At 53.1% G+C, this 12323-nt stretch overlaps 5 protein-coding genes across 5 annotated transcripts; 3 read left to right on the plus strand and 2 right to left on the minus strand.

The window, feature by feature from the left end:
• Positions 1–223: 223 nt before the first annotated feature.
• Positions 224–2045, minus strand: BO82DRAFT_286861 (MFS general substrate transporter; the record flags this gene model as incomplete). The annotated part of the gene is made up of 6 exons (XM_025631564.1): positions 224–427; positions 502–909; positions 963–1500; positions 1561–1685; positions 1749–1842; positions 1897–2045. 6 exons carry the CDS (start codon positions 2043–2045, stop codon positions 224–226), a joined length of 1518 nt encoding a protein of 505 aa, XP_025490472.1.
• Positions 2046–2690: 645 nt separating this feature from the next.
• BO82DRAFT_417927 (M20 family metallopeptidase) lies at positions 2691–4278 on the plus strand (the record flags this gene model as incomplete). Its single annotated transcript, XM_025640048.1, has 5 exons — positions 2691–2888; positions 2960–3322; positions 3433–3803; positions 3861–3988; positions 4037–4278. Exons 1-5 carry the CDS (start codon positions 2784–2786, stop codon positions 4276–4278), a joined length of 1209 nt encoding a protein of 402 aa, XP_025490473.1. The 5' UTR covers positions 2691–2783.
• Positions 4279–4692: 414 nt separating this feature from the next.
• Positions 4693–5832, minus strand: BO82DRAFT_403505 (uncharacterized protein; the record flags this gene model as incomplete). The annotated part of the gene is made up of 1 exon (XM_025639389.1): positions 4693–5832. One exon carries the CDS (start codon positions 5830–5832, stop codon positions 4693–4695), a length of 1140 nt encoding a protein of 379 aa, XP_025490474.1.
• Positions 5833–7621: 1789 nt separating this feature from the next.
• Positions 7622–9897, plus strand: BO82DRAFT_433465 (flavin-containing monooxygenase). Its single transcript, XM_025640880.1, has 9 exons — positions 7622–7832; positions 7883–8290; positions 8350–8414; positions 8492–8708; positions 8771–8817; positions 8883–9017; positions 9091–9293; positions 9354–9501; positions 9563–9897. The coding sequence occupies exons 1-9, from the start codon at positions 7673–7675 to the stop codon at positions 9674–9676; spliced, it is 1497 nt and encodes a 498-aa protein (XP_025490475.1). The 5' UTR covers positions 7622–7672; the 3' UTR covers positions 9677–9897.
• Positions 9898–10159: 262 nt separating this feature from the next.
• On the plus strand, positions 10160–12190 carry BO82DRAFT_433466 (uncharacterized protein; the record flags this gene model as incomplete). Its single annotated transcript, XM_025640881.1, has 3 exons — positions 10160–10663; positions 10716–11392; positions 11467–12190. The coding sequence occupies 3 exons, from the start codon at positions 10160–10162 to the stop codon at positions 12188–12190; spliced, it is 1905 nt and encodes a 634-aa protein (XP_025490476.1).
• Positions 12191–12323: the final 133 nt, after the last annotated feature.

Here is a 12323-nt window from a genome sequence, read left to right on the forward strand (position 1 = left end):
GGCAGCAGAGCAGGCAGTCTAAATAAAAACCCAGTTTCCTTGCTTACGGTATATACATCCAGTAAATACAAGCAGCATACATGCCAGTTTTTCACTGCGAGTAGAACAAGTCCAAATAGTAAGCGTTATTCGAACCAATTATAGAAACACTGTCCGATTCGGTTCGAACACGCGACCAGCAGCACGGTGCATCCCGCAAAGCAGGGTTGACATGAGGTTCATCTCATCGAACATAGCGAAAACTCGTATTCTGTCTGTCTGTATGGCTGGTTGGTGCCTGAGTCGTACTAGACGGACGGTGATGCGGGTTATCAACTTGGCCGTACAAAGCATCTCGTCGTCTGTTCTCCCAGACATAGTACGCGGATAAAAGCCCAAGAAAGAGAACACCTAAAGCCAGACCACAAAGAGATGCGCGAATGCCGGTCTGTTTTCGAAGGGAATTAGCCAATAAGGAACATGTTATCAAGAACTGAACGTATCTCGCTCGCCATAACATACCGCGTAGACCGGCTCTTCAGACGCCAGGAAGAACTGCGGACCGACGATATTGCCTACACAATAAGCAGCGAACACGGCGCTGCTGACGGTACTTCGCTTCGTGCGTCCGACCACGTTGGAGCTGATGATGCTCAGCGCAAGAGGGATATTGACGGCGAAAGCTCCGACGAAGGACAGTCCGACCAGCTTGACGACCTTCTGGCTGTCATTTAAGGTATAGATGAGCGCCACACCAACAATGGCCACCACAACGTTCAGAACCATGGATAGAATCCGAGAGGACGGAATGAACGTGGCAAGGGCGGCGGTGATGATGAGGAACACAAGCTGCGCGGCACCCACGGGCATCTGGAGTAGGAGAGACTTGAAGCTGGAATAGCCGAAGCCCGCTACAATGATGGCGGAAAACTGTATCTGACAGTTAGCTCTTGCACCAGCTGGAATTAATGAGATGCCCTTACGCTGGTAAGACCCCCGTTGGCAAGATTGACACAGAATGTGTACAGGACCAAACACCACGCCTGGGGGTCCTGCACCGATTCCCAAACCTGGCTCCAATGGAACTTTGCGCCCCCTGGAGCTTCCTCCACACCCACTGTTTCATTGCTCAGCATTCGTTGCGTGGCAGTCCTGCGTTCATTTGAGCTGAGGAAGAACGCCGTGGAGGGGGAGTCGGGCAGAATCAGAAGAAGAAAGACGGCATAGCCCGAAGTAATGCCACCCAGGACCAGGAACAGCAGACGCCAGCTCTGAATGCTGGACGCGGCATTGCCGATTCCCCAGGCAGTCACACCTCCGATCAGATTCGCAACACAATTACCGACGAACCAGGCCGCCTGGCGCGAGGGCTGTTCGTCCCGTTTATAAAACATCCCGACCATCAGGCCAAATCCGGGAGCCACCGCCGCCTCGCCCACCCCCAGGAAGAATCGAGCTGTGATCAAGCCTTGGAAGTTCTGGCAGGCTGCGTGGCACATCAAAATACCACCCCAGAGAAATCTGTGGCAGTAAGATTAACAATGTTCCAAACGGGACTTGCCGGCATGCATGGAGACCTACACGGAGATTGCCAGATACTTGCCCAGAGGCAGACGGACAATCAGGTAAGACGTCGGCCAGCTCCAGGCTAGATATCCGAAGTAGAAGATGGCCGAGCACCATGTATACTGCGAGCCATGAAGACCCTGCAACGGCCATAGCGGTTAACCACGTCGTTTTGTGGCAGGGGGAAGTTCAAGGATACATACTAAATCTTGTCGTAGGTTCAAAAGTGTCGCTTGACTCAGTGCCAGTTTGTCCATGTACTGAAGCATGTAGCATATACCCATGGTCGGAATCAAGCTAGCGATCTGGTGAGCGAAAGGCTTCGAGTCGGCTGCGTCTTTGAGCACCTACAACAAATCCAATTTCCATAGAAGCCGGCGCTCCGCTTCAGGCGATGGCGCAGAAAATTCGGCAAGCTCGCCGACACTAGTTTCTTGCGCCGTCTCCGTAATAGAGCATGGTAGCTTCTCATTGAAAGGGGACTCTGGAGACTTCTCCATAGCACAGCAAGTGAAAAGCACGTTTTCCAAGCTATGTGGCTATCAGAAGTATGGTTTCTTGAGGGGATTCCTACATGTTTGCACAAAGGTGCATATAAATACAAGCTTATCATTCCCCATCCTCGGTATTGGCTGCTCTATCAACGAGTATGCAAACCGCCAACGAGACGGCGTTAGTCGATAGGCAAACATGATAGTTCAGGCCCCTTTTCCAAGTCTTATCAGGGGGGCGACATGAATTTCCCGCGGAAAGGCCTCATCGATTATCGATCTAATCAAAGACCAGGCATAAGGAAGTATAATAGAAGGTCGGCAAACCCGTACACGGTGATTAGCGAAGATGAAGCCAAGCCACTCATGCTCGGCAAAATGTTCTGGGACTGATTGGTGCCCGCGTGTCGGTTGTTATCTGGTGGCTGTGCCTGGTCCTATCCTCTCGTTTGCACAGATAAGCCCTGCATTCTGGCAGCATCTCTTATGCTGCAACTTGTGCTCATGCACCGCACTATGCATCATCGCCTGACTTCTCAGAGCCGAACTACTCATACTGAATCTCGAAAGTGCCGTTCTTCCCGGCTGCTGATGTGTCTAGACCGTCTGCGAGGAATCGCAGAAGGAGATGAAACAACAAGCCTTGCCAGGGGTTCACAGTCAAATACCCATTCATCGCACACTTTCCTCAAGCTCTAACGCCAGGCCTTCATACTTCTTTTTTTCCAATCAAGCAACTCGCCCAATATGACTGCGGCCCCGCTAACTGCAGTTCCGCCCGAAGAAGTGCGCACAGCAGTCGACAGTGCTCTCGAGAGAGTTGCATCGCAACTGCGTCAGCTCAATCACCTGGTCAGCTCAATCTGCGGAGTTCAACAGTCCTCATTCAGGCGCTGGCAATCACTAACCAAAGTCGCTTTCAGATATGGTCAAACCCCGAGCTTGCCTACGAAGAACACCAAGCTCACGACGCGATCTGCAATTTTCTCGAAAAGCAAGGGTTCACAGTGACGCGGCATGCGTACGGGGTAGATACCTCCTTCGAATGTATCAGCGGCACCGAGGGTCGCCTGGTCAACTTCAACGCGGAATACGATGCGCTCCCTGGGATCGGGCACGCGTGTGGACACAACCTCATCGCGACGAGCAGCATCGCGGCCTTTCTGGCGTTAAGCCATTTGCAGAAACAATATGGAATCGGCGGCCGCATCCAGCTCCTCGGCACGCCTGCTGAGGAGAACGGGGGAGGGAAGGCGAGGTTGATCGATGCAGGCGCCTACAAAGAAGTTGATGTCTCATTAATGGCGTAAGGACTTCTATTCCCGTCATTGACACACTTTTTATTTGGTGGGTTCACGATTATGGCTGACTCCCCCCTGGACATCCTGGCCCGAAGGATCTGGTTGGAACGCCGAGCGACGGCGTGGCGGGTGTACTCATGAATGCGCGCAAGGAGCTCTTCGTTGAATACTTCGGAAAAAATGCCCATGCTGGAGGCAATCCATGGGAGGGCGTCAACGCATTGGATGCCTTGATCACGGCCTACAACGGGATCTCGACTCTGAGGCAGCAGATCCTCCCCGATGAGCGGATTCATGGTGCCTTCTTGGATGTCCCCAAGGTCGCAAATGTGATTCCCGCGTACACCAAGTCCTACTGGCAGATTCGCAGCCCCACTCTGGACCAGCTCAATAAGCTGATTGCGCGAGTCCGCCTGTGTATTGAAGGGGCTGCTGTCGTCACCGGTTGTACTGTGAAGATTGTGGAGTACGTTGGATTGACCCAAATCTTTTCTATGTGTTGCTAACAGATATATGGCAACAGGGAAGGCCTGTATACCGATATCGTACTCAATGATGTCTTATGCCAGCGATACACGAAGCATATGGCAGCGTCTGGGAGATCGATCATTGAACAGTACGAGAAGGTCCTGACCGGGTCGTCTGATGTTGGTAGGTTTTCAAATCGATAGTATGCAGGAAGAGACTGACAAGGCACAGGAAACGTGAGCTATGTTGCTCCTACACTGCATTCGATGTTTGCTATCCCAGCTCCTGACGGGTCCTTTCCCCACCATCCCTCTTTCACCGCGTGCGCTGGTACGGATGAAGCACACGAAGAAGCCATAGCGGTTGGCAAAGGGTTGGCTCTCCTGGGCTGGGATATGTTGACCGATGAGAAGCTTTTCACTCGGGCCAAAAGGCAGTGGGAGTCCAAGCTACTCACTAGCTTCAATAAATGATAATGAGAGCTAACCCGCAGCAGTGTTTAGACGGACAATTGCAGCTTGCTTCAAATATGAAGTATTCTTTCGAAAATGATAGCATTGCAGGGTAAATATGGCTAGCATGATTTGAGATATCTGCTGCATGCTGCTGGCTTGCCTGGGAACTGGGAGGCTGGTGGGCCTATATAGTTAGTATTGATTGCGGGGTCAACAACCCGCATTAAAGGGTGACAGGTTTTGTGGAAAGGTTGGTTCAATTGTTCCTATAATCTGTCTCGGTCCGGGCCTCCACGGCAGCCAGTCGCAACTGAACACGGTTTTGTATCTTTTGGTAAGACTTGTCGTTAGCACACAGACACTTCTTGGAATTGTCAACATTCGCACATCAAGACGGCTTTGCACTTTTCACATTAAATACCTAAATCCCGTCTACATCCTGGTGGTTTGAACAGATGAGCCAAGTCCATTCAACTCAATCGCTCTCTCACGAATGGCGTCCTTGAATTCGTAGTCGTGCAGCTCTGGACGCTCGAGCAGAGGGTCTAGCAGCACCCCCGGAGCCCGGGTAAACAACGCCTTCCACACTTCCCTATATGGAACATGGATGCGTCTCATCTTGCCGTCGTTGAAATAGTAATCCGCCGGCGCGTCGTGCAGAGGGACCCCCTTTTGCACGAGAAGCGCGGCGATCCGAAACCGGGCGAGCTTGACAGCTATATCAAACAGTGTGACCTTCTGCTGGACGAGGTCCTCGCGCGAGAGCTGCAACAGCTCGGGTCGATGATCAAAGATCTCCTCCAGGAAGTTCCGGTACTCGCCGTGAATGGCGCTGACGAGGATCACCCACCACTGGGGCTCGTAGCGGCCTGTGCCTCGTACATTCTCGATCACGTCGAGCAAGAGGCACGCCCCGCCCTTGAGGTTTAAAACATACATCCCAAACATGTGCAGAGAACTGGGAACACCCCCGGCGTCCACGAGTAGGCGGTAGATCGCCGCGTGCGCGCACCGCGGCGGTGTTATGTCCAGGGCCCGCATTTGCTCCTTATCTTCGACGTTGGGGTCTGCCCCGTGCTGCAGGAGCAGGCGAACGGCCTCTACGCGCCCGAGCCCCACGGCGATGTGCAGCATTGGCTCGTCCCAGAAGTTCTGGCCATTGGCAACCTCCACGCCGCCGCCACGCAGCAGCCGATCGACGGTATCGTATTGGCTCCGCCGGATGGCGTCGTAGAGGGGCTGGCGCGGCAGAAAGGCCGCGTATTCAGGCCGCAAGCCCTCCCAGATCACGTCGCTGTACAAGCGGGCGAGGGTGGAGCGGGTGCTGGCGGAGATCTCGTCGCTCCGGCCCTGCGATTGCCGGGCGGCGTTGACCGACTCATGCCTCCAATAGCTCGGGTTGAGCGTGGGCACGGCATACTCGATGGCTCTTTTCCGTAGCTGGTCCCTGAATTCACCCTTGAAGCTTGTGCAGGTGCGGGAAAGCCGGAGCAGCGTTTGATTGTCCATCCACTTGGCGACTTCGAGGAGCAACTCGGCGGGCATTCGATGGCTGGCTGGGGTTTCAGACATAGTGGTGGTGTTTGATTTATGCAAGCTGGATGGGTTCATGCGCTATCCTTGATTGAAGACGCAGGGGCCATTCACTCGTTTATAGGATTGGTAACTTTATGTGTTTGTTCTTTCATAGAGATTGACCCTTCATGGGACCCGGGATTCTCCTCAACATTGTAGAAGGTCAAGTGTTTAAAGCATGGAAGTGAATACTCCATTACCAAAAAGCCGAAAATGAAATGGCCTGCAAGTGAATACAGTGACTATCACAGACCACTATAAGCTGAGAGTGCTGTAAAGCCAGGTGACGTAGATGTTCTCTACATGCACCCAAAGCAATCTTTTTGATTGTGTTCTTTGACTAATGACAATCCTTTGTTCTCCAGTTCGTTCTAAACAACTCAAATATAAGCTTTCACTTTGAGGGCTGAGTCAGTCCAGTATCTGGCTCATATCCTCAAGGGTTGTTGTTTAGATGGGAATATGGTAAAGCGATCAAGAGCCGCATCTGAATTGCCTTCTGAGCATGTATCTGTCTCCGCACAATCGCTCTTCTCCTCTTCAATATACCTACATCCTTATAATGGACCCACTAATGCTCAAAAATGATATCATTTAAAACCATATCTGTAGATCAATAAGCATAAGTTTATAGACATTGTTATAGGGACATCCGCACAAACGTTATGTTTAGAAAGCATAACGTTTTTGTTTCAAGTTTACAAATAGTTGATGCCATGCTATGCAGTCCGTCCTTATTGATGGGTCGCTGTGAGGAGTGCTGAGCATGAATCGCTCGCCGTGGTCGAAAGCCATGTGCTGGCTGTCAATCGCCATGATATCAAGCTTCATTTTTGGTTATACCATCCAAAGCTACCTGCTTTCTTCCGGTGACGGCAGTATGAAATTTTGAGTTCTCATCCAGATTCTCCAATCACCCACTTACACGGCGATCTCCGTCCCCACTGTTTCTGATACTTTGTTTGCTCAGCTGCATCGGGACTCACGTCGCGGATACTGGACGGCTACCTGCAGATGCCCAGAATGTGAAGTCCAAAGGTATTGAGTCTTTGGATGAACATCCCATGTGGCTGTTTCTGCGATAGGGAGACCCAGTATGTAGTGTAATGCTGCACTGCGCATTCCGCTTCTGGTTCTTCTTGACAAGTGCAGTGGCTCCGGATATGGGGCACGCAGGGTTCAGCCCAGCCCGCTTCGGATGTTGCCTAACACTTTGAAGCGCCGTCCTCCTGCAGGTGGTGTGGCTGGCTGAGCCGTTTATGGCATTTTTTCCTCCTTGCTTTCTTTCTTCCTTTCTTGTTTTCTTTTGGTGCCCGTTGTGAATTGTGGGCTGCGTCTCGAGATTCTGTCAAAACCATAGAATCGGGATTTACTCGAATGCTCTTGTATGACCCGAGCCAAAATTAAGCTCCTAAACCAGTGGTACACCCATAGTAAAGTGGTGAGGGAGTACCAAGCTACCGGAGATTTATGGAAGGGTTCGCGCTATCGGGGCGTTTAAGCGACAGCTGAGAGTGGGGATGCAGTGACGTGTCGGCGGCTTCAATGCTGGTCCGTCACATACCGGGTGGACCAAATTACGAACGCGTATTTTTCGTTCTGCTGAGGGGTGTTCCAGAACATGTCCGTGGTGGGCAAATAGGAGATAGCCGAACTATCTGATCTATACTGCAGAGCTGGATAGCATGTTTGGGACTTCAGAGTTTGACCCGTTTCAAAATGTCAACTTAGAGTATATATAGAGTCGTGGAGTCAAGGCACGAACAATGGATATTTGTATTCCAGCCCCTAACCTTACAGCATCGTCGTCTGCCAAGCCCCAGACAAGCTAGACATCATGTCTATACCATCCAAACCCCCTACCACCGTCATTATCATCGGGGCCGGAATCTCAGGCCTGGTCACCGCCTGTCAATTGAAACGCACCTTCCACCTGGACAACTACTGTATCTACGATCGACAGCCCGGCGTCGGAGGGACGTGGTGGGTGAACCGATGTTAGTTGCCCCTTCCCCGATGTATCTGAGCATCCCACTAAGAAATGCAGATCCGGGCTGTGCCGTGGACGTGCCAGGGTTCTGCTACACCTTCTCCTTCGCCCCGAACCCCGACTTCCGCGAATGGTTCCCCTCGCAGGCCGAGATCCTGAACTACCTGACCAGCGTTGCAGATCGCTTCGACGTCACGCCACATTTCACCGGCAACACCGACTGGGTCGGTGCCGCCTGGCAGGACACCACCCGCACCTGGGTGGTCACCCTCCGGGACCTCTCGACCGGGCAGCAGTTCACGCAGGAATGTCGGATCCTCATCTCGGCGGTCGGAGCGCTCGTCAATCCGCTCCCATTCACAGCCCCGGGCATTGAGCGGTTCGAGGGAGAGATTCTTCACACCGCCAGATGGCGCAAGGACGTGGACCTGCGCGGCAAGAAAGTGGCGGTTATAGGCAATGGAGGTAGGGCAGGAACGGGAAAAACCCTTCCATCGCGAGAAGTTCGCTGACCACGACCGCAGCATCGGCTATCCAACTAGTGCCTGCCATTAGTGAGCAGGCAAGCCACATTACCCAATTCATGAGGGTGGGTTTGCTCTCTTCTCCACTTTCGACTCTTTCTTGTAGGGGTCGAAGAAACCATCCGCTAAAACTGTGGCGCAGACACCGCACCACATTGTCCCGAGCACGAACTACAGCATCACCGAAGCATGGCGAGCGATCTTCCGCTACCTCCCATTTCTGTTGTATTTGCTCCGGTGGGCGATGTTTGTGTATATGGAAACCGGGTTCTCGCAGTTCCAGCGCAGCGAGGAGGGCCGTGTGCATCGAGCAAGCGCCGAGAAATCGAGTCGGGAGTATGTGCACAAAACTGCACCGGGTATGGATCTCCGCCATCAGAGAAACGATTGAAAGGGTCGGGGGACTAACGGGTTCGTGCAGAAAAATACTGGGATTTGCTGATACCGCAATACGAGTTCGGCTGTAAGGTATGAGCGGGGCGCGCGCTGTGGCTTTGCTGAACTGAACCTGACCGAAGCATTTGTTCATGCAGAGACGGCTGTTCGACCGGAGCTATTCTGCAGCTCTCCATCGGAACAATGTTCGCCTAACGAACGATCCCATCGCTGAGGTCAAGCCACGCTCAATCGTGACACAATCCGGGGAGGAAATTTCAGCCGACCTGATCGTAAGCTTCTCATCAGATCACTGGTCCCTCGTTAGCGTGAACAGGCAACAGGCAGACTGACTCGTGGCTCCAGCTTCTGGCGACCGGATTTGCCCTGACGCACTACGAGACGCATCTTCGGGGCCGGCATGGCCGAACGCGTGAGGAACACTGGCAACAGTATGGATCCAAGGCCGCCTTCAAGTCGATAGCCATGAGTGGATTCCCGAATTTCTTCTACGTGCTGGGCCCGAACTCGGGTGGGGTCCACACGTCGACGACATTCCAGATCGAAAGGTCGGTTGGGCTCACATGCAGCCTATGTTTCTCTGGCTGGCTAGCTGACCAAGTGGATAGTTACGTGGACATGATCATCGCTCTGATCAGACCGGTGCTCCTGAACCAGGCTGCTCTGGTCGAGGTCAAAGTCGAAAGTGAGAGGGAGTATACCGACGAGCTTCATGCGGCGATCGGTCGAACGGTTCATGACAGCTCCTGCTCTAGTGTGCGTAGTGCCCTTATCCCAACTTTCATTGAATGACGGACATGACTGACGGCGATCGCAGTTCTTCATCGACAAGCTGACGGGTAAGAATTGGTTCCTCTACCCTTGGAACTCTCTCCACCTCTGGCGGTCCACACACTGGAAGATTTCTGCGGATTGGATCTACGATCGGTGAAGCTAGTGTTGTTTTCTTTCTTGTCAATTTTTTTTCTCGATTGGTTTTGTTCTTCCGGAGCGATCCGAGCAGGTGTCATTCTGTGGGCTGGGGCTGGCTGGCTGAACGCGCTTCGGCTGGCGAGATTTCAGCCACATTCCTTTTAGCGTCATGTCAGGCGTCCCTTTGCGGTTAGTTCGATCTGTTGGTCCTGTACAAGCAGCATGTTTGCTGGTTACGGCTTTTTGAATTTGCAAGTTGGATAGAGTATGGTATTTTGCTTGTATTAAATCTTTTTCGATAGTGCTAGGGGGAGAAAACAAGCCTCTTGGTTACAGCATTGCCGATACAGCACAGCTGTAGGCATCACTGTCCAGTGTATAAAGCTGTTCCCTGCATCTGATATTCTTTCTTCGGACTTTCGTCCAGCCCTTCATATTCCTCTTTGCAACTTAGTCTCAACTCTTTGCTGTCATTTATTGAAAGGGTGTCGGTCAAGGCACGATGCTGTACAAAGACCTCGTCACTCTAGCCCTATACGCCAGCCTGAGGCACCAAAATGCGGCCGTCCTCCTGACAACCCTAACAGCACTGGGTGCACTGCTTCTACTGACACCATGCCTGATTCTCCTCTTTATGCTTCTGCGCCTCTTCTTGGTATCGCATCAAGTGGCTCCCCTATCCAATGAACCGCAGTCTATCTTTGGAAAACCTCTATTATTTCCCGTGCAGCTCAACCATGTGCGTTTAAACCCTGTCAAGGACCAATTCGCCAACAGATTCCTCATGATCGGCATCCCCGTCGGGATGCGCGCACGCTATGGCAACCTGCTGGCGATCGACGACAAGCGGTTGACGCTCCACGACTCGACACATGATGGTCCATCGTGGAGGTCCTTCCTGGCGCAGGCGACGTGCTGGCTCACGGTCGACGGGGAGCGGTACCTCCACCGCGGGGATCAGGATCTCGATATGCGGGCAAAATTAGATCGATACTTGCTGAAAGAGGTGCGATCCTCCCTCTGTGAGGTATCATGAGAGTCAGTGCTGACGGCAGCAGAACGAGGATCCTTCCCACTGGCCGTACGCGTACCTCCTCACCGTCCCACGGTTTTTCTGGTGGTCGCGCAGTGTCGTGTCGTGGTGGTACCTCTACAACGCCGACCGCGAACTCGACGCCATGATCATGGAGATCAACAACTCCTACGACGAGAAGCGCAATTACTTCTTCCGGGTCGAGCGCGGCGAGACCCCCATCCCTGCTCTGAAGAAGGGGAACGAGACCGACAAACCTCATTTCCTCGATGACGCCTCCACCATTCGTAGCGCACCCTCCCAACCCAAAGCAACCTACTACAAGGGCACCTGGCAGAAATTCATCTTCGCTTCGCCGTTCGAGAAGGTCGACGGCGCCATCGCCAACCGGTTCATGGATCTGGCGCACGGCGCCCCGTGGAAGCCCAACGCCACGCTGCTCAACACCAACACGCTGAGCCCGCAGGGCAAAGTCAAGATGGTCACGCGCATCACCTGCTGTGGCACGCCGCTCGATCCCGCGCAGATGGGCTTCAGTGATCTGGCGCGGATTGTACTGCGGTGGACGTTGCCGGGCGTGCTGACGACCCCGTATATCGTGCTCGAGGCGTTGCGGATTCGCTGGAAGGGCTGGATGAAGATGATGGAGAAGACCCCCGTGCGCAGTGGGAGTATTGGGCGTCATCCGACTCGGGCTGAACGGTAGGCTTGTTCCTGGACTTATCCCTAGGCATGTTTCTCAGCTTGAGAGTTATGCTAACAAAACCCCTTGCTAGTCAACTCGAACCTTTCTTCCGCGCCTACCTCGCCCACTGTGTCTCCTCCTCTCCCGAGCCAATGGAAGTAACCTACATCCCTTGCCGCGCTTTCTCCGACGAGACCATTCACATGAGATCCCCGTACTGTTCAACCGAAAGTACATCCGTGCGGACCGTGACCATCGAAGTCCTCGACCCCCCTTTTTACACGCGTATCGCCAATCATTTCACCGCCTGGGAGGGACTATCGACTGAAATGCGCGCAACAGGCCAAGAAGCCGATGCTGGCTCGCAGAACATCGCGGTCTCGGACCCAACATTGCTGCAGAAGATCGTGAGCTTCTCGCCCACCCTAAAGGATGAGCATCGTCCAGTGTCTGCAGGGTTTCCCATCCTGAAATGGTGTCGCTGGAATTCGACACCTAGCTTTATGGATACCTTTGTGGCGAGCGAGCAGACGCCCTCCACGCAGAAGAAGTACGCCACGCTGGCGGTGCGATACCTCCTTGCGCCGGGGGTGGCGTACTCCCCGCTGATCATGGATGTGCTGGTGGATGCATTGCTTTTTATAGTAGGCGTGATGGGACGAGCAGGCTTGCTGGAGGTGGTGCTACAGCAGAGAAGAATGACTGGATTGCCTATGGACGTTGCAGCGCAGACCCTGATGAGCGCGGTAGTCTACTTTGCGGGGATGAGGGGGGTTGGAGTCGTGCGGGATCGTTTCTTGACGGGGCAGGCATAACCAGTCGTTGCTCACCTGTCGAGCGGAATTGAGTGAAGCGTGCTGTCTCCTTAGCCATTGCATAGATTATTCTATGTACATCTTCTATGTATTCGCAATGTGTATACTTGGCACATATTAGATCTTACTACCC

Source organism: Aspergillus uvarum, assembly GCF_003184745.1.
Source record: "Aspergillus uvarum CBS 121591 unplaced genomic scaffold BO82scaffold_38, whole genome shotgun sequence".
NCBI classification, from domain to species: Eukaryota; Fungi; Ascomycota; class Eurotiomycetes; order Eurotiales; family Aspergillaceae; genus Aspergillus; species Aspergillus uvarum.